General features: G+C 39.9%; 1 protein-coding gene across 8 annotated transcripts in view; it reads left to right on the forward strand.

Annotated features, from left to right (window-relative positions):
* Positions 1-1,122: 1,122 nt before the first annotated feature.
* Positions 1,123-22,275, forward strand: part of znf507 (zinc finger protein 507) — a 55,922-nt gene continuing 34,769 nt past the window's right edge. For 2 of the 8 annotated variants that reach the window (XM_073070128.1, XM_073070135.1), the window contains exons 1-5: positions 1,123-1,208; positions 9,560-9,626; positions 11,445-11,674; positions 13,287-15,612; positions 16,244-16,355. In XM_073070128.1, coding sequence (XP_072926229.1) covers positions 13,330-15,612; positions 16,244-16,355 — 2,395 coding nt within the window. In that variant the 5' untranslated portion in view covers positions 1,123-1,208; positions 9,560-9,626; positions 11,445-11,674; positions 13,287-13,329. Of the gene's footprint in view, positions 1,209-9,559; positions 9,691-11,444; positions 11,675-12,827; positions 13,167-13,286; positions 15,613-16,243; positions 16,356-22,275 lie in introns of those variants that run through there. The other 6 variants (XM_073070131.1, XM_073070129.1, XM_073070132.1 and 3 more) reach the window with 6 other exon arrangements.

Consider the following 22,275-nt stretch of genomic DNA (forward strand, 5'->3'; position numbering starts at 1 on the left):
ACTGCTAGTGCTGTCTGTGTCGAGTTTGCATATTCTCCCTCTGACAGCTGACTTCTTCTCACATCACAAAGGCGTGCAGGTGAGTTATAGAAAGTAGGAGAGATTTGAGTAGAATATAAGAACAATAGAAATGGGTTCGGGTTAGGTAAATTTTAAGCCTAACCCTTTGACGGCATTATTTGGTATTTTTGGAGGAAAAGACTTTATTTTGGAGACACCTGATTTGCATATTTTGGCTTTTACTTCTCTTATAGCTAGGAGGGTGCTTTTGCTTAAATGGAAGGATGCTGTTCCGCTTATTCACGCTCAACGGTTACAGGATGTTATGTCATGCTTAAATTTAGAGAAGATCCGATGTTCAGTTTTTGAATCTAGACAAGACTTTTATACATTGTGGAGACCATTTTTGAGTCACTTATTTGTTGTAAAAGTACAGATGGTGGCTAATATTTTATTATATGATAAGGGTTTTTCCCCTCTTTTCTTGCTTTTCCTAATAGCTCTGACTTTGGTAATGGGTTTAGATTTTCTTTCTGTATAACAAAATTATTATACTTCAATATTATTATTTTATTTAATTTTTATGGATACAGGGTTTTGTGATTGTAACTGTATTTTAATACGATGTATTTGGTACTATTTTATTTTTCTTTTGACTTACAACACATCTTCTTGTACTCTGTATTCCTCTATGCAGAAACTAACAAAAATATTGAAAGAGGGAATAATCAATATAATTATTGGTGCTTGGGACTATTTGGACAGAAGGGTCTGTTTCTGTGTCAAGTTTGTGTGATTCCATCTCTAACTACATAGAAATCTCAGGAAAAATTGGGAAGCCCAGCAGGTGCGGCAAGACCTTTCACTTAAGAGAGCGGGCACTTGAACCAACTGCGAAAAACGTTACGTTAAGTAGAACTTGTTTCATGGGTCAAATACCTGGACCAGGTGGGAGCCTAGCATCCCGGAAGCCGCAGTCGGTCCGAGATGATGGATAACTGACCAACCCCATCCTCCCACACGACGCCCCGCCACCGATGCGTTACCAAGACAACTTCCCCACCTACTCCGCGCTCCGTGACGTGTGCCGGGGCACGTGCCGAACGCGATATCGCGAGATTCGAGGCTGGTGCATGCGCGCATGAGACAAGTGGTGGCATTTTGTTGAAAAGTGACGCGAGCGTGGAGTTGGAGATAGGGATTTTCAGGTAAAGGAAAAGATCACCTTCTGTCTTAGGCATTGTGACAGTAGGGCATCACCCTTAGAGTGCATGAGAGGATAACCCCCGCAATCCCCTCGCCCACCCTGCACGGGGCACAGGGACCCTCGTACCACTGATCGTGACCGCGGCCTTTGGGTGTAGAAAGTGATTGACGTGCAGTGTGTGGGGGTGGGAGAGTGGCAGGGTCGGCAGTGCACAGGACGCTTACATGCCACCGTATCAACAGCAAACTTTAAAGAAATTATAAATGAGTAGCAATGTGAATGTGGTCGGATCCTTGTACTACACGATTTTCCTTTTGAAGTTTACTTTTAATGGGGTTGGTTTACCTCAAGTTTGATAGAAGCGTGATTTTAGCGTGCTGGTAGCCAGGAAACATTGATTGAGCGCATATCCTGTAAGAGGTGGAAATCATAAATTTACGGATGCTAGCTCAGTGCATTTACTTTTGAAAAGAAAACTAAGTCCAGTGTTCCTGTTGGGAGGAAACAGTTTAGGGGATCATTTTTGGCTTACTCTTGCCTTTGAGTAGGAAGATTAAAGTCAAACTCTCGAAACCCGAGCACCGGGTCGGCTTATCCTTTGATGTAGTGCTACGCGTTATGGATGTCAAAATTCATATTAAACTTTCAACATAAGACCCATCTGTTTTCTGAGTCTTTGTAAAAGGATCAATGATAACATGCTTTTTCAGAAAAATAGAGAAACAAAACGGTCATTTGTTTTGAGAGAATATTGGAAATTATTATTAAAGATGTAGGAATAACAACATAGAATATCTTATGGTAGAGCTGAAAAATATTATGCATGTAAGAAATCATGTTCGACATAAGAAATAGGAGTTAATAGCGTTCGGTCTGATATTTAATCATAGCTGATCGTCTATCTTAAATTCAGTTTTATTGCTTTATTAGCATATCTTTATCTAGAAATATAGCACGGTTTTGAATGCAGTTTAGACAATTACAAAGATTCATCACTTTCTGGGAGAATAAATTTATCCTTAATTCAATCCTAAATTGACTACCTTTACTTTCAAACTGTGACCTCTGAAATATTTCTAATGCCAGGCCTTGGAGCCCACTCAATACAGATGGGTAATGGTGTGTCACTTGGAGTATTAGTGGGCACAAGTATGCCATGCCATACTGGTGGGTATCAATCTGATGAGGTGCATAGGAATACTGGAGATATGGGGAGGAATCGGTAGGGTACAGTAACTGTTGCAGCAAGGTGGCAGCAAAGCTGTATGGAGCATCAGTAAGTAATCTAGATTGTTAATCTGGTCTGCTTCACAGTATTGTGCATTACTAAAATAAAAGCACGAGTTTGTTCATTGTTTTGCTATCTGAAACAATGAACAGGTGGAAGAGAATCTGTAAAGGAACAAACCATGTTAAGTGAGTGGGCTAGAAGTAACAGCTGGAGCAAACTGTGAGAGATGTGTGCTTATTTTGGAAGGTGGAAAAGAAGTCTGTTTTGATGTGGTGAGAATGGTGAACAGTGAAATCAGCATGCTGTTGCACAAAGCATGAAGTTAGCATGCAAGCTCAGCAAGTCATTACTGGGCAAATAATAATGGGCCTCTTAAAAAATATTAAGGTGAAATGTACTCAGGACCTGATGAGATAGACCCCAGGTTATTGAGAAAGGCAAGAGATGAGATCACTGGGGCCTTCACCAATAACAGCATATTTTCTAGCCATGCACAAGATCCTAGAGAGCTGGCAAATAGCTAATGTTCTTCCAGTTTTCAAGAAGGGAAATGGGGATAATTCTGGAAACTCTAGACCAATGTTACTGGAGAGGGATTTTAGGGATATGATTTATAAGCAATTGAAAAACCATGGCCTAATCATGGCTTTGTGCTGGGCAAGTCATGTCTTTCTAACTTGATTGAATTTTTCAAGGAAGTGATAAAGGTAATTGAGGAAGATAGAACAGTGAATTTTATCTACATAGATTTTAGTAAAGCATTTGGCTGGGTCCCTCATGGGAGGCTCATCAAGAAAATTAAGATGTATCGGATCTACAGTGAATTGGCCTTTAGATTCAGAATTGGGTTGCCCATAGAAAATAGGGGGCCAAAGACACTTAATCCAGCTGGAGGTCTCTTACTAATGGTGTTCTGCAAGGAATTGTACTGGCACCTGTGCTGTTTATGATACATAACCACATATATATCATAAATATGATATATAATTTTTATCAAAGGATTCAGCAGAATATGGATCAGTTGCAGATATTGGCAGGGAGATGTCAGGTGGAGTTTAACCCAGCTAAATGTGAAGTGTTGCACCTTGGGAGATCAAATCAATAAAAACAATGCACGATTAATGGCAAGATCCTTAAGTGTTGATGCACAGATGGATCTTGGGTTCCAAGTCGATAGTTTCCTGAAACTAGCTACATGGGTTGATAGGGTGGTAAAGAAGGGCATATGGCATCCTTCCCTTTATTGGCCGAGGAACTGAGTTCAACAGTCAGGAAATTATGTTGTCACATTGGAGAACTCTAGTTAGGCTGCATCTGGAATATTGCATTCATTTTTGATTGGTGCATGAAAAGGATGTGGAGGCAGAAACTTCAACCAGGAGCATAAGATTTCATTGATGCTGGAAATCTTGATCAACGTGCAAAAAATGCTGCAGGAACTCTGCAGGCCAGGCAACATCCATGGAGGGAAATAAACAGTCGATGTTTTGGGCCGAGATGTTTCATCAGGACTGCAAAGTAAGAGGGCAGAAGCCAGAATAAGAAGGTGAAGGGGAAGGAGAACAAAGTGAGACCTGGTGAGGGGAAAGGTAGGTGGGTGGGGGGGGTGGGGGGGTGACGTAAGAAACTGAAAGAGGATGGTGCAAGAGGTAAAGAGCCAAAAAAGAAGAAATCTAATAGAAGAGGACAGTGGACAATGGAAGACTGGGGGGAGTGAGAGCCAGAGGAAGTAGATGAGGAGAAGAGAAGAGGTGGAAGGGTAACCAGAATTGATAAATAGTAAAAGAGAGGGGTGGGGAGGTGGGGAAAAATTACCAGAAGTTAGAGAAATCAATGTTTATGCTATCAGGCTGGAGGCTTTTCCTTCTCCTGTCTTTGAGTTTGGCCTCATCATGGCAGTAAGGGAAACCATATACAGACATGTCAGAATATGAATGAGAAGTCAAATTGAAATGGGTAGGCACGGGGCGATCCTACCTTTAGCGATGAACAGAGCAAAAATGCCCAATCTGAATCAAGTGAGTGATGGTGCTCCAAGTCTGAGTTGGGTCTCGCCGATGTAGAGGAAGCCGCACTAGGAACATCAGATACATTGGATGAACCTGACAGACTGGCATGTGAAGCGTCACCTCACCTGGAAGAACTGTTTGGGGCTCTGAATGATGGTGAGGGAGGAGGTATGGGTGCAGGTGAAGCAGCTGTCCAGTTTGCTGTTCATTTCTTGTGTCTCTACCACATTAGTGCTCAGCATGAGGCTTTCCATTTTGGAACATCTGAGATGTCCTCTTTTTTGCAGAGAATGGGGTTTCCCTTCCACCACCATCAATGCTGTACTCACACATATCCCCTCCATATTCTGCACATCTGCCCTCATCCCATCCTCCTGATGACATTTACCGGAATAGGGTTCCCTTTGTCCTTAACTACCATCTCATGTGCCTCTGTATCCAGCACATCAAACACCATAACTTCTGCCATCTCCAGTAGGATTCCACCACAAAGTACATCTTCCTCTTCCCCCTCCACTTTTCTTAATCTAACTTCTTCCCCCTTTTATTCCCCCCCCCCCCCCCCCCCACTATTTAATAAGATGTGGGCATTATTGAGGACAGGAAGGCCTGTTTCTCTGCTGTATTGTTCTGTTTTATAATACTTTGGCTTTATTGCATGGTAATTGGTATATAAGAGTAAGAATGGTTTAATGAATTCCTGACAAAGGGTCTCGGCCCAAAACATCGACTGCACTTCTTCCTATAGATGCCAGCTGGCTTGCTGTGTTCCAGCAGCATTTTGTGTGTGTTGTAAGAATGGTTTGCTACTTTTGTATCAGTTTGATGGGACTAGACCTGAAATGGAGTATAGTTGTAATTTAAGTATTTTAGTAAAGGTGTATAGTGGATTCTGGTTAATGGGGACACATCAGGACCAGTACATTTCATCCAATGAAGCGGCTGTCCCAATTAACCAAAGTTTCATGGAAATAATTTAAAAGGTATTAAAAAAAGACAATCTACTCTTTAACTGAGTAACATTATGTATTTAAATAAAATACAGAACAAATTGGAACACTACCAATGTTATGACAATATAAAATTGTGCATTAGTTCCTAATAGTAATCGATAAGAGGATTTCATCCAGTGTACCCTGCTATGTATGGGGTGCCCATGGAGGGTAACACCTCTATTAAAGTGGCTTGTTTGGTCCATTCTGGGGCAGCTCACTCACCTTTGGTTCCCACCGGATACTCAGCTGTCAGCTGTGTGTGGCTCCAAGTAGCTGTTTGCATGCGACACCAGCCATACCCTGGTACATTACTTCGACAGTGGGCTAAACCAGATAAGGGTAGCCGATGGGCCTCATGCCATGGTGAAGTAGGGGCATACGTATGTGAAGTCAGATCCGGCGGATTGGGCAATAAGATCTAACGGTCAAGAAGTCAGTACAGCAACACTTAATGGAGAGTGAAGAGCATTACAAGGCACAGAAGTCGTGGTTATCCACTACATTCAAGCAAGTCACCAGTTTATGACAACTACTCGTACCACTGTACCTGGACTTTAGAGGTCAAAAAAGTGGAACTATCTCAATGCAATGGATTTTCCACTTTAAAAGCTCTCTCACACAGGTTTCACTGTCATTGTCGGATATGATGAACACCAACACACTGCTGTGTTCTTTTGATTGACAGTAAATAAACAATTAGCACAGACACCGAGTGTAGATAATGGACTGCTTTCATGCTTACAATGATTTCTTCCTCCAAGTCTTTATTTTCATTGTAACATTTAAGATGATTGTCAATGTCTTCAAATTCTTTATAGATCCTAACTTGCTGAAGTAGTGAAATCATTTCATTTTCACTACCGTTAGTTTCTGGTATCCCCAAGACTCAATGCTTGAAACAACAGTGAGCAAAACAATTCTAAATTGTCTTACCTCTTATTTGTCACCAACTATCAATGACAAAAATCACTGCTTTTCAAAGACAAACACACACAACTGATACTATTTAAAAATTTCACTCTAAGCATGCTGTAATGTCCAATGGACAGACAAATTCACGCAGCCGGCACTAGTTAGGAACTGTCTGGCAACAGTCTCCTGTCCAAATTAAGTGGCATAGTGTTCCAAATAAACAAAGAACATCCCAACTATTTTCTCAATCTTTGGTAGCTGTCCCAAATAAGCAGCTGCCAAATTAGCCTCAATTAACCGGAATCCACTGTATTTAATTTGGAGGCATGGTGTAGATTCCCCAAATTGCTGCCCAAGGCTTGAGTTGCTGGATGACATTTCCAATAACTGGAGAGAGCAGAAGTACAGCACATAGTGTTGGGAAGAAAAGTTGGCCATTTCACATGGAGGAATGATTTATTTTATATGATTGTGAAATCAGTGAAATCTTAAGTGGCTACAAGATTGGAAAAGGTAGAGTTGTTCTTGGAGAAGGGAGAGTTTGAAAAGATTGAAACTAGTTCTGCTGAATTGTCACCAGGTTTGGCTAGAAAGGGAAACTTTATTGACGGATGGTTCAAGGATGTAAAGTGATAGGCAAAAATAATGTACAAGAGATGAAAGGAACATCTTCTTTTGTCCAAAGAGTGGTTATCATCTGCAAATCAACACATGAATGGATGGTGAAAATAAATGCAGAACTTCCAAAATCCTGATGAGCGCCCAAAAGGAAAATAATTCTCAACTCTTTGGGAAAAGAGCAAGGGAATGCTGGATTTCTCTCAAGGAGTTTTTGAATATTTATTGGACCAAATGGCCATCATCTTTCCTGTGGTAGTCTGTGTTTGAAGCTAACATCAATAGATTTTTGGACACATGGGAACCTACATGTAGTAAATAAAGGAATCTGACAGCTGCTGGAGAATGATGTGGGAGTACAGCTGATATGCAAAGAAGGTGATAGTCGGAACCATGAAGGAAGGATAGCATGGATTATAATGTAGGTTCATTATAATCTGGAACTTCATGTATCTGACCACCTCTGAATGGAGGGACTGCTGAGAGTTACCATTGGGCCTAATGCTCTTCCTAATTCTTAAGTTGTAAAGATTCCACAGTAGTATTTTGAAGGTCACTAAGGGAGTTGCCTCCTGGTTAATATTTATAGCTCTGTTAATATTAAGAGGATAAATGATTAGTCACTTATCAGTTTGCTGTTTGTGGAAGCTAGCTGTGAATTGGCTGTTGCTTTTCACAATTGCACAACACAATTACAATCCAAAAGTACTTAATTGGCTATAAAGTACTTCAGCATTTCCTGAGAGGCACTACAAGTGCAAGTCATTTTTTTTAAATTTTCCTGCAGCAGTCCCAAGCTTGACTACCTCCAGATAAACTTACAGGTTCTTTTGCATCTGTTGAGTATCTCACATGGAGCTCAGAGAAAAATTCCAACCAGCTAACTAGTCTTGTTACATTTCTACTGTCTGTTGGAAGTTAATCCTGCTAATTTGTTTCAGTTTAACTGACCCAGTCAATTAGCCGTCACAACTCCTCTCTGTGACCCTCAAAAATATTGCATCTGGGTCAATATAGTCTTTTGTACGGTGGAATTATGATGAAGAAACTTAGTATTAGACATTGCATTCCAACAAAACTAATTCTTGTGTCTGGTGGGCCATGCATTTTTGTCAGTGGTAGTTTTAGATTTCTAGTATCTATAGTGTTTTGATTTTGGATTTTTGCATTTGTTTTTTTTTAACATTCCCAGAGTATGGACATCAGTAGTGTCCTGATGACTATCCATCATCACCCTGAACAGCTTGAACAGCTGCTATCCTTCCTTCATGGTTCCCACTATCACCTTCTTTGCATATCAGCTGTATTCCAGTATCATCCAGCAGCTGTCGGATTCCTTTATTTATTGCATGTAGGTTGAAACATGCAGTGAAATACATAATTTGCTTTAACAAACAACACACCCAAGGATGTGCTTGGGGCAGCTTGCAAGTGTCCACACATTCTGGCGCCAACAATGCTCAGAACAATACAAGTAACTACAGCACAACAGCAGAACAATAGCATCAAAACAGCAATAGCAAACCAAGCCCCTTTCCTCTCTCTCCCACACATTTTCTGTGTGTGCAAATGGGTAGTCCTCTAAACTCAGGGCAAGCTACCTACACCCTCCCCTCTGCCCACCTAATGTCAATTACATTATTTTTCTCTCCTCCTACCTATCATTGACTGCCCCTGTCTCCAACCTTATCCCTCCTTTCTATTCCCAACCCTTAACCTGGCTCCATCTGCCTGTTGTCTTTCACCCCTTCTCAGTCCACCTATTACCCAATAGCCCTTCTCTCATTCTGACTATCTTCTCTCTCCATTATGGGTACTGGTGTAGGGTCTTGATCTGAAACCTCAGCAGTCCTCTCCCACCACTATTGGTGCTGTTTGACCCATTGAGTTTCTCCAGCAGTCTTGATTTGTGCTCTGCTAGACTGGCAACAGGGATGATAAAGAGGAAGGCCTTACCACAAAAGTTTCAAATTATCTGTTTGGCCACAAATGAGAAAATCTGATCATGCTAGAAATCCAAGCAACACGCAGAATACTGGAAGAACTCAGCAGGCCTGGCAGCATCTATGGAAAAGAATAAATAGTCAACATTTCAGGCCGAGACCTTTCATCAGTTCTGATGCTGCCTGGCCTGCTGATTTCCTCCACCATTTTGTGTGTGTTACACAGATACTTGTTTGGATTTTCTTGAGGTCAGCAGTAAAAGTGAGAGAAGTATACAAAATTATGAGGGGTATAGATAGGGAAAATGCCTGCAGGCTTTTCCCACTGAGGTTGGGTGGAACTACAATTAGAGGTCATTGATTAAGAGTGAACGGTGAAAAGTTTAAGGGAACATGAAGGGAAGCTTCTTCACTCAATGTGTCATGAGAGTGTGGAACAAGCTGCCAGCGTAAGTAGTGCATGTGAGCTCAGTTTCAAAGTTGAAGAGAATTTTGGATAGTAGGTGTTGGGAGGGCTATGCTCCTGATACAGGGCGATTGAAGTATGTAGTTCAGTAGTTCAGCGTGGGCTAGATAGGCCAAATGACCTGTTTCTGTGCTGTACTTTTTGATGACTAACTTACTGATTATTTTGTCTCTTGCAGCCCTTCCTCTCCAGTAAAATTGATATTGGTGTAGATTCTGCGGCTGAATTTCCCAGTAAAATTGCAGGTATATATTACTTCTTTTGGATTCCGTAGGAGCCCAACAGAGTTGGGTAACCAGAATGACAAAGGTACATGCCTGTATGGAAATCTTCAACTTGCCAGCTATTCCATTAAAATTAGGGCAAAATGTTGTTATTGTAGACCTCTTTCTCCCAAAACCTATTTCTCCCCTTAACATGAAAAGTAATTGTGAGGGGCTTATGTTGTTAAGCAGACCATTTGTTCACCTTGCCTGTACAATTAACCCATCATTTCCCGTCCCAATAGACTTCCCATTGTTTCTGTTGCCTTTCTCCTGTTTACTCCAAGACCCTTTTTGATTTCATCTTCCCCATGAGATTACCCTCTTGCTCTTTTAAACCTAATCCTACTACATTGTTGATCACCAGTTTTGACTCACAAGCTAAGTGACCATGTAATTTGTTCTCCTTGTACGTTCTTCCTGTTTCAAAACTGTCATCACATCTTCCCCTCTCTCCAATATCAGCACATCCTTTCTAAAATAAGGAGCCCAAAACTACACACAATACTCCAAGTGTGGTGTCACAAGTGCCTTATAGAGCTTCAACATCACATCCCTGCTCTTGTATTCTGTACCTCTAGAAATGAATGCCAACATTGCATTCACTTTCACCACCACCAGCTCAACTTGAAGGTTAATCTTTAGGGTATCCTACACAAGGAATCCCAAGTCACTTTGCATCTCTGCATTTTGAATTCTTTCCCCATCTAAATAATAGTCTGCCCATTTATTTTTTCCACAAAAGTGCATGACCATATACTTTACAACATTGTATTTCATTTGGCACTTCTTTGCCCATTCCCCTCAACCATCTAAGTTTCTCCACAGGCTCTCTGTTTCCTCAATACTACCCACTCCTCCAGCTATCTTTGTATCATCGGTAAATTTAGCCACAGATCCATTAATCCCATAGTCTAAATCCTTGACATACATCATAAAAAGCAGTGGTCCCAACACTGACCCCTGTGGAACTCCACTGGTAACTGGCAGTCAGCCAGAATAGGATCTCTTTATTCCCACTCTCTCTTTTCTGCCAATCAGCCGATGTTCCACCCACGCTAGTAATTCCCCTGTAATTCCATGGGCTCTTAGCTTGCTAAGCAGCCTCATGTGCAGCATCTTGTCAAAGGCCATCTGAAAATCCAAGTACACCATATCCACTGCATCAGCTTTGTCTACCCTGCTTGTAATTTCCTCAAAAAAATTGCAGTATGTTAGTCAGGCAGGATTTTCCTTACAGGGAAACCATGCTGGCTTTGGCCTATCTTGTCATGTGCCTCCAGGTAGTCCATAATCTCATCCCTAACAATCAATTCCAACATCTTCCAAAGCACTGATGTCAGGCTAACAGGTTTATAGTTTCTTTTCTGCTGCCACCCACCCTTCTTAAATAGCGCAAATGAAATCATCTGCAATAAGCCTGGAACTTCACCATACTTTGCCTCTTTTTCCATATCTTCTGTATAGCCACTGTCCTAACAAATGCTCCTAACTGATTGTTAGTTGAGCTTGCTTTCTTCTGTCCATGGTCTATAATACATGTATTTTGATTTTGTATTAGTTTCATATATTCTATAATAATTGAGTAAATAATAGCAATTACAATTTTATATCTTGATAGACTCTGATATAGTTAGAGTATTTTAGATCATAGCTGCTGTCTGTTTATAACTTTTTCTTTGCATCTTCGTGTATATTATGTACAAAACTTTGAATCTCTGTCCTGTGTTGCTTGAGCTATGGATTGTTTAGCTTCTGTTTATCCAATATGATTTTGTTATATCTCCTCTTGACATTTAGATGTAAAAATCCAGTGCTACCAACACCTTAACTCATCGAAGAAAAATGGACTAAAGGGGTCAAGAGGAAAAAGAATGACATAGTCTATTGTATAAGTAAAAATATTTCAAAATATTTTCTACAAATTTTTTTCAGAAGTAACTCATGTTTTCTGTCCTCTCAGTAGAAGGCTCTTAAAAGAATTGGCTAAAACAACCTATTAATTGGAAACTTGAAAATAAAAATAAAAGGTACTATTTCAGTTTTAGGGACACATTGTAGTGCAATTATAGTTTCTCCCAATATTTTAGTTTTTCAGTGGAATTTCAGAAGCGAAGATTATGTTATAAATAGAAAATGCGGGAAATACTCAACATGTCAGACACAACACGTGGAGAGACAATCAACTAACATTTTAGTTTGACAATTCTTGAACATCACATTAAGCATTTCCTGAATGTTCCCTTTTTTTGGATTTCCTTATGCAGTATTTTAAAATTGGTCTGTATTTGCTGTCTACCATTGCTGCATGACCTGTTTCCAGCATTTTCAAAGTAGCTTTAGCTTTCTAGTATCTATAGTGTTTTGATTTCAGATTTTTGCATTTGTTATTTTTTTAAAACATTCCCAGAGTATGGACATCAGTAGTGTCCTGATGACTATCCATCATCACCCTGAACAGCTTGAACAGCTGCTATCCTTCCTTCATGGTTCCCACTATCACCTTCTTTGCATATCAGCTGTACTCCAGTATCATCCAGCAGCTGTCAGATTCCTTTTATTTATTACATGTGCATTGAAGCATACAGTGAAAGACGTCATTTGCGTTAACCTACCAAGCATGTGCTTGGGGGAGTTTGCAAGTTTTGCCATATGTTCTGGTGCCAATATAGCATACCCACAATGTCCAGAACAACAGAAACAACTACAACAGCAACAACAAAACTATTCCCTTTCCTCCCTCTCTCCCATACATTACCCACTTGCACACACAAATAGTCCTCTAAGCCCAGGACAAGCCACCTTCAGCCCTCCAGTAGACTTGCAGACTCGCAGACATTGGGCCTCCACCTACACCCTCCCCTCTGTCCACATAGTATTAGCTACGTTCTTTTTCTCTCCTTCCACTCATTATTAACCTGCACCTGTCTCCAACCTCATTCCTCCTGTCTATTCCCAACCCCTAACCTGGCTCTATCTGCCTGTTATCTTTCACCCCTTCTCAGTCTACCTGTGACCCATTAGCCCATGTCTCACTCCTCACCCACTCTTTATACTGGCTACCTTCTATCTCCATTCTGAGTACTGATGCAGGGTCTTGATCTGAAACCTTAGCAGATCTCTGCCTGCCTCTTCTCTCTCCGCACCCCCCCCCCCCCCCCCGCCCCACCACTACCACCATTGGTGTTGCTTGGCTCATTGAGTTTCTCCAGCAGTTTGATTTTTGCTCTGCGAAACTAACATCTGATGGCAACAGAGATGATAAAGAGGAAGTCCTTGTCACAAAAGTTACAAGATAGTTGGGTTTTCCTGAGGTCAGCAGCAAGATTCCACATTGACCACAAATACAATGTACTATTTCTGTCTTCTAGGCATATTTAAAATCTTGGTCAGAAAGGAATCTGTGGCGTACAAATATTTGCACAGGAAAGTCACCCGTTACCAATGCAATTTATGCAAATTCAATTCATTGACAGTGCAAGCCTGTATTCTTGCCTGTAGAGTTTTGGACTTGATGAAATGGTAATTTTTTTTTAACCTGCCAGCAGTTTAAAAACTGTTTTTAATGATAGGTTATGTTATTAAGAATGTTAAGTGATTTTTGTATGAACTTTTAAACATGGATTTTTTTCGACTTTGTAGGTATAATGAAAAAACACAATAATACTGCACTGGACTGGACAATATGATATCAGATGCCATAACAGAAACTGAGGCCCAAAGCCATGGCTATACAACAAATCATAAGTGTGATGAGCATCTCTTGAAGCAGATAGCAATTCATTCATTTGTGGACACTAAAATTGTTTCGAAAATGGAAAAACCAGGTTCATTGATTCAAGTTATTGAAAAATTGAGCAAGATAGTGGAGAAGGGAGGATCAAAGCAGTGTTCCTTGACTGGTCAAAAGAGGTCTTATATTAGTACTTCTGGTACAAACAGTGCAATAATTGAGCAGACAGACAGCTATGAGAGCACAGCCAAAAAAGTTATTAATTTAAACCAGGAAAAGGATAACATCTCAATTAGGCAAACTTATTTTAAAACAGAAGATCTGCCTCAGAGTTGTAATGGCCTTGATCTGAGCACCCTTGATTCTGCAGGTAAATCAAAAGCTTCAAAGAGCTTCTGTTGTACCCTGTGTAACTTTGTAACTGTTGTGCCATCTGTATATTATATACATATACGTAGCCATAACAACATTGAAAGCTACACATGTGATCAGTGCAACTTTGCAACTACGGATTCTAAAGACTTTGTGGCGCACAAATATTTGCACAGGAAACTCACCCGTTACCAATGCAATTTATGCAAATTCAATTCATTGACTTTTTCACAGTTAAAAGAGCACTTTGAACTACATGGAAAATCAGGTGAAGTGGTATTGATGTGCTCTGTGTGTTGTTTTGTTTCCAAACAACAAGAGGAACTTGAAGCTCATATGTGGATGCACCTTGAGGATGCCCAGATACAAAGAAAACAGCAATTAGGGCCAAATGCCATAGATAGTGTGGACAGCAACAATGCAAAATCAAGAAATATTGGTTTTGACACTGAACCAGGCCCAAGAAAGTGGTACACTTATGACCAGTATGGCATGTATAGATGTTTGATTTGCAGTTATGCTTGTGACCGTCAGAGGATGTTAAAAACCCATGCATGGAAACATGCTGGTGAAGTAGATTGTTCTTATCCAATTTTTGAGGAATGTGAGACAGCTACCTCAGTAGTTCCTTCCACAGGTCTCACAACTCCTGAGGATGAATCAATAATTGTTTTCTCACCAGCTATCAAATCAGAAAGTGTGCACTGTGTTGGATCAAATCCACTGCAGTTTTGTACTCCTCCCTCAATCACTCTAATGGACACAGTGGACTGCAAAGCTTCACTGTCTGACACTGCTGTGAAAAATTCAGGCCTTACCCAGTCAAAGGCACCTGCTGATACTGTAGTAGAAATTGTTGAGGAGGGACCTCTGATGCTTGATTGTGAACAAGAAAGTATAGTCTCTGATAGCCTTCTTTCCTCTGCACAGAAGATCATCAATTGCAGTTCTAACAAGGCAGGACATGTCAATGTCATAGTAGAGCGTGTCCCAGGAGCTGGGGAGAGTGTTCCAGAAAAGCACTTTCTGATTACACCAGATATTGAAGCTGAAAAGAGGCTTATCTCTGAAAAATCTCACATGATCTATTGTGAGGATTCTTCAGATTTATATCAACAAGCTACCAATGCAGCTGAACTGGAAACAGCTGTCTTAAGATGGAATCCAGAAGAAAGTAATAATACTTTAAAATCTACTGAACCTGCAGCAGTTGATGAAAATGTACCCCCATCTAGAAGGAGAACTAATTCTGAATCTTTGAGGCTTCATTCATTGGCCGCTGAAGCTCTTGTTGCAATGCCAATGAGAGCACCAGAATTTACTCGAGCAAGTGTCAAAAATCCTGAGTCTGATGCAGAACAAAGAAGCATGGAAGTCAATTCTTCAGTTCCTCAACCTCACAATTACTCTAATGATCATACTAGTAATAACTTGCAACTTGATGAGACTAAGTCGGGTTTTTCTGAAGTACCAATCAGAATGGGCATCAGCATGTCACTACTCACTGTGATTGAAAAACTGAGAGAAAGAACAGACCAAAATGCTTCTGATGAAGATATCCTAAAAGAGTTGCAGGATAATGCACAATGCCAACCTTCAAGTGACCTGAGTTCACCAGGCAACTTAGTGGAGTATATACCAAACACAGAACGGCCTTACCGTTGTCGCTTGTGTCATTACAGCAGTGGCAATAAGGGTTACATCAAACAGCATTTAAGAGTTCATCGGCAAAGGCAGCCTTACCAGTGTCCAATCTGTGATCACATAGCCACTGATAGTAATAATCTGGAGAGTCATATGATAAACCATTGCAAGACTCGGATGTATCACTGCAAAAGATGCAGTGCAGCATTTTATTATAAGGTAAACATTCAGTGCAAAATTACTACTGTTTAAACATAATGTACTTCTGTACAGAAACTAAAATAAAAAAACACTTGTTAAAATAGCTTTGCACATTATATTACTGCAATATAATATGTTCTCAAATATATAAATCTGTAAAGTTCAGTTTATATTCTAATCATTTGTAAATTTGGGAGAAAATTTAAAGGTCACTATTGTTTGAAGAATGACCATAATAAGCAGAATTTAGGATATTTTTGAATTAACTGGCTTAATCAAGCTTTCTGAAAGCAATCTTGTTGACTGTTATGTAGAGAATTGTGGATTTAATCAGCACTGTAAAGTTGCTACAAGGTTTTTTGAACTTAAGTCTTTAAGGTTTGCTGACTAAGAATTTTAGTTTTCATTTGAACTAAAAATTTTAAGCACCTTGCTGATGATTCCTTACATTCTGGCCAAATGCATGCATTTCAAGACATTTTCTGTGTCTTCTGATAATAAACCATTGTAATACCTTCAGAGTTACTAAAATGCTTGAGTGTAGTGATGGATTACCACTTTTAGTTTTGTTGCCTTGTCAGATATTGTTGGATTTCTCTTACACATATACTTCATTGTAATTTTTCCATTCTGATCAACTTCCTAACAGAGTCAATTGCGGAATCACGAACGTGAACAACATAGTCTTTCTGACATTTCCTCAACAAATGATGAAAACGCTGACTTTAGTAGAGAACAAAAAACAGGAAACACACAAGACGGTAATGTGAATATTTGCATTCTTCTCTTTAATTTGAAAAATATAATGAACTTAATCATGATTAAGTTAATCACGCTTAAAAAGGTTACTCTGTGTATACCATAGAGTCAGTATGTTGAAACAGATTTTATTTTGAAATTAGATTTGTATTTTAGAGTCTAGACCAGAAAGTTATTTTTAATAAACAACTTACATAGAATGAATATCAAATTGGTATAGCAGTACACTGTTCCTGTCTCAAAGTGTTCCACACAGAGGTGCAAATTAGCATAGGTGATTTTGTTTCGCTTGAACCAGACAGTGAATTAACAGGCTTTATTTTGGAAGACAACAGGCCTAATTTCAAATCCTTTCTGTGAACATGAGTACTTAAAAGCTACAAATATTTGAAATGGAAGATACAGGTTATGAGTGCAAATTTCTTAGAACCATAGAACATTACAGCACAGAAACAGGCCTTTTGGCCCTTCTTGGCTGTGCTGAACCATTTTTCAGCCTAGTCCCACTGACCTGCATCTGGACCATATCTCTCCATACACCTCTCATCCATGTACCTCTGGCCAAGTTTTTCTTAAATGTTATAAGTGAGCCTGCATTCACCACTTCATCTGGCAGCTCATTCCACACTCCCACCACCCTCTGTGTGAAGAAGCCCCCCCCTCCCATGTTCCCTTTAAACATTCCCTCCTTAACCCATGTCCTCTGTTTTTTTTTTCTCCCCTAGCCTCAGTGGAAAAAGCCTGCTTGCATTCACTCTATCTATACCCATCATAATTTTATATACCTCTATCAAATCTCCCCTCATTCTTCTACGCTCCAGGGAATAAGTCATAACCTATTCAACCTTTCTCTGTAACTCAGTTTCTGAAGTCCTGGCAACATACTTGTAAACCTTCTCTGCACTCTTTCAACCTCCTTAGTATCCTCCCTATAATTCGGGGACCAAAACTGCACACAGTACTCCAAATTCGGCCTCACCATAACATTCCAATTCTTCTACTCAATACTTTGATTTATAAAGGCCAATGTACCAAAAGCTCTCTTTACGATCCATTCTACCTGTGATGCCACTTTCAGGGAATTTTGTATCTGTATTCCCAGATCCCTCTGTTCTACTGCACTTCTCAGTGCCCAACCATTTACCTTGTATGTTCTACCTTGGTTTGACCTTCCAAAGTGCAATACCTCACACTTATCTGCATTAAACTCCATCTGCCATTTTTCAGCCCGATTTTCCAGCTGATTCAAATCCCTCTGCAAGCTTTGAAAACTTTTCTCACTGTCCACTACACCTCCAATCTTTGTATTATTAGCAAATTTGCTGATCCAATTTACCACATTATCATCCAGATCATTGATATAGATGACAAATAACAATGGACCCAGCACTGATCCCTGTGGCACACCACTAGTCACAGGCCTCCACTCAGAGAAGCAATCCTCCACTACCCTTCTCTGGCTTCTCCCATTAAGCCAATGTCCAATCCAATTTATTACCTCACCATGTATACCTAGCAACTGAATCTTCCTAACTAACGTCCCATGTGGGACCTTGTCAAAGGCCTTACTGAAGTCTATGTAGACAACATCCACTGCCTTCCCTTCATCCACTTTCCTGGTAACCTCCTCGAAAAACTCTTAATAGATTTGTTAAACATGACCTACCCTGCACAAAGCCATGTAGACTCTCCCTAATAAGTCCCTGTCTATCCAAATACTTGGAGATCCTATCTCTTAGTACTCCTTCCAATAATTTGCCTACTACCAACACCAAACTTACCGACCTATAATTTCCCAGCTTACTTTTAGGCCTTTTTTAAACAACGGAACAACATGAGCTATCCTCCAATCCTCCGGCACCTCACCTGTAGATACCGACATTTTAAATAAATCTGCCAGGGCCCCTGCAATTTCAACACTAGTCTCCTTCAAGTTCCTGGGGATTTATCTATTCTGATTTGCCTCAAGATAGCAAGCACCTCATCTTCAATCTGTATAGGTTCCACGACCTCACTACTTGTTTGCCTTATTTCCATTGACTCCATGCCAGTTTCCTTAGTAAACACAGACGCAAAAAACCCATTTAAGATCTCCTCCATTTCTTTTAGTTTCATACATAGCCGACCACTCTGATCTTCAAGAGGACCAATTTTATCCCTTACTGTCCTTTTGCGCTTAATATACCTGTAGAAGCTCTTTGGATTATCTTTCACCTTGACTGCCAAAGCAACCTCATGTCTTCTTTTAGCCCTCCTGATTTCTTTCTTAAGTATTTTTTGCACTTTTTATACTCCTCAAGCACCTTATTTGCTCCCTGTTTCCTATACATGTCATACATCTCTCTCTTCTTCTTTAACAGAGTTCCAATATCTCTTGAGAACCAAGGTTCCTTATTCTTATTCACTGTGCCTTTAATCCTGACAAGAACATACAAACTCTGCACTCTCAAAATTTCTCCTTTGAAGGCCTCCCACTTATTAATCACATCCTTGCCAGAGAACAACCTGTCCCAATCCATGGTTTTTAGATCCTTTCTCGTTTCTTCAAATTTGGCCTTCTTCCAGTTTAGAACCTCAACCCAAGGACTAGATCTATCTTTATCCATGATCAAGTTGAAACTAATGGTGTTATGATCATTGGAACCAAAGTGTTCTCCTACACACATTTCCGTCACCTGTCCTAACTCGTTTCCTAATAGAAGATCTTATCTGATTGTGTTTAAAATATTGTCAGACTTCTATAATTTTTTTCAACCTGCTCTTTCCCTTTTGCAGTTAACTTTCATCAGGATGTATTGTCCAGATATCTGTCTACCAAAACCAGTGGGGGATATTTTAACACTTGGACATTGGTTGGAGGGGTGAACTTTCATCAGGGTTGTCAATGCAGGAAAAACTGACAGCTGGCCAAGCAGGGAGCTGCCACAACTAATGATAAAACACCTTAATAGCATTCCTTATGATTCAGAAGAATCAAAGTGTTTACCCAACTCATCCCCTCAAATAAGGCTTTAACACGTTTCTGTTTTCATCCCATGCATTTGACTAGTGCCCTCTAAGCTTCCCTGCCCAAGTACAATGGAACAATTAGTGGACCATCTCTCCAGCTTTGCAGTCAGCACTCTCGCCATCAACCAACTGCCCCCAATAAGGTCTCCAGTTTTTAATCCATAACCTCCAAGTTCCAGATGCAATTTCAGATTCTGACAATTGTCATTTGTAGCATTAAAGACAAAGAAAGTTTGCTACAATAATTTCTGTACTCTAGTGTTCATTATCTTCTGAATAATTGACTAGTTGCCAACTAATATTAAATTCTCTTTTCATTTCATGCACTGTTGAGTACATTTAAAAATTATCAAATTCCATATTGACTACACTTGGTGGTATAGTATTGAGCTCAACTTTTCAAAACATAAGAATTTTTTAACGTTAGCATATTTGAGAGAGCAAAGTGCCTTCCTATTCTTGTAAGATACAGGAAGCAGGGTGGACTACATGCCCCTTTTGATATTAATGGTGCTGAGGTTTTGATGGCTAAGATCTTCAAGTGCCTAGGTGTAAATATCACAAACAATTTGTCCTGGTCCTGCCAGGTTGACATGATGGCCAAAAAAAACACCAGTGCCTCTATCTCCTCAGAAAGCTAAGGAAGTACAACATGTCCCCAATGACTCTTACCAGTTGTTTTACAGGTACGCTATACCCCCCCCAGCTTGGTGTAGTAACAAGTCTGCCCAAAGACATCAAGATACTGCAGTGTGTGTGAATGCTCCCTCAATTACCTCTGTTTAGACTTTGTGCTGCCTTAGTAAAACAGCAATTGTATACAAGGAACCCTCCCACCTTTGCTCTTCTCCTTACTCCATCTGTCAGAAGATATAAAAGCTTGAGAATGTGTGCCATCAAGCTCAAAGATGGCTTCTATCTCGCTGTTATAGACTCATTAACAGACTTCATATACAATGAAGGTGAATTCTTGATCTCAGTCAGAATCAGAAGTTTAATATCACCAGAATATGTCGTGAAATTTGTTAACCCAGCAGCAACAATACAATGCAATACATGATAAATATAAGGACATTTTAAAATAAATAAATTGTAAATATATATGTATATTAAATAAATTTAAAATAATGCAAAAGCAAAAAAAAAGTGAGCTAGTGTTCATGGGTTCAATGTCCATTTAGAAATCAGATGGCGGAGAGAAGAAGCTGTTCCTAAATCACTCAGTGTGAGCCTTCAGGCTTTTGTACCTCCTTCCTGAGAGTAAAGAGAAGAGGTCATGTCCTGCGTGATGGGGGTCCTTAATTATTGGACGCTACCTTTCTGCGGCACCGCTCCTTGAAGATGCCTGGAATACTACGGAGGCTAGTACCCATGATGGAGCTAATTAATTTTACAACTTTCTGTAGATTCCTGATGCAACCTGTCAGAATTCTCTCCACGGTACATCTGTAGAAGTTTTTGAGTGTTTTAGGTGACAAACCAAATCTCCTCAAACTCCTAATGAAATATAGCCGCAGACTTGTCACCTTTATGTTGGGAACCAGTTAGATCCTCAAAGATATTGACATTCAGGAGATTGAAATTTTTCACTCTCTCCACTTCTGATTGGTTCATGATCCCTCTTTTTACCCTTCCTGGTCTACAATCAGCTCTTTCATCTTACTGACGTAGAGTGCAAGGTTGTTGCTGTGACACCCTCAACTAGGTGGTATATCTCGCTCCTGTACGCCCTTTCATCTCCATCTGAGATTCTGCCAACAATGGTTGTATCATCAGCAAATTTATAGATGGCCTTTGAGCTGTGCCTAGTTACACAGTCATGAGTATAGAGAGAGAGTAAGCACACATCCCTGAGGTGCGCCAGTGTTGATCATCAGTGAGGAGGAGATGTTCTTACCAATCTGCATAGATTGTGACCTCCTACCTGTCACAGCCTGATTTTATTTGTCTACTTGTACTGCACTTCCTCTGCAACTGTACCATTATGTTCTGCATTCTGTTTTTTTTTGTTTTTTCCCCTTTTGTGCTTTGATGTGGTTGCATATCGAATGATCTGTCTGGATTGCATGCAGGCAAACACTTTTTCCATTGTATCTTGGTACATATGACAACAATAAACCAATTACCAATTAAGTATCCTTTGAAATGAGCACCCAGTTCAAGGACAGATGAGGATGAGCTACCTTTGCCAGTTGTAATCATGTTCTGAAAATAAAGTGAATGAGTAATCAGAAGCAATGAAGAATGCTTTAAAATGAATGTCTGCTTTGCATATCAGAATGCTATATCAATACTGTTCCAGACAAATAGGTAACAGTGAATTACAGCCACAGAGGGAGCAGTCACTTCAGTATTTTGACAATCTAACGATAAACCCATCTCTATTTACATAAATAGAATTAGAACCCTGTTCAGGTAATTTGAAAGGGCGTTGGTTTAATGGGATTCTGCAATATATTTGGCTTTTATTGACTCATGTGTTTAAAGGTTTCACTGAGATTGTTCAGTGTATGAATCATTTAAAGTTTTGTCTTGTGTTGATTGTTTTCTGTATTTCCTCCATGTAGTTTGTCTAAATGTTGGAAAATACACCATGCATTTGATTTTATGACAAAGGGTTGAGATATTTTATACCAACAATTAAAGTTCACAAAATCAACAAGCATATGCAGTTTAATTTTGTTTTCTACTGCTTGCCAATGAGTCCCTACCATTGAAGATGTGAAGGTAGATATGCTTGCTGCCATGAACACAAAGTTGTAACACAAATGTACTTTGCCATTGAGAAGCACTAATGGTTCACAGCTACTTTTATGGAGGGGGCTAGATAATTACCCAAAATAGCTTCTCATTGCCAGTAATACGAACACAGAAGTCTCAAACTTGCTGCAAAGTCTGTTGTCATTGTTTGGA

This window comes from Hemitrygon akajei, chromosome 17, assembly GCF_048418815.1.
Source record: "Hemitrygon akajei chromosome 17, sHemAka1.3, whole genome shotgun sequence".
Lineage (NCBI taxonomy): Eukaryota > Metazoa > Chordata > Chondrichthyes > Myliobatiformes > Dasyatidae > Hemitrygon > Hemitrygon akajei.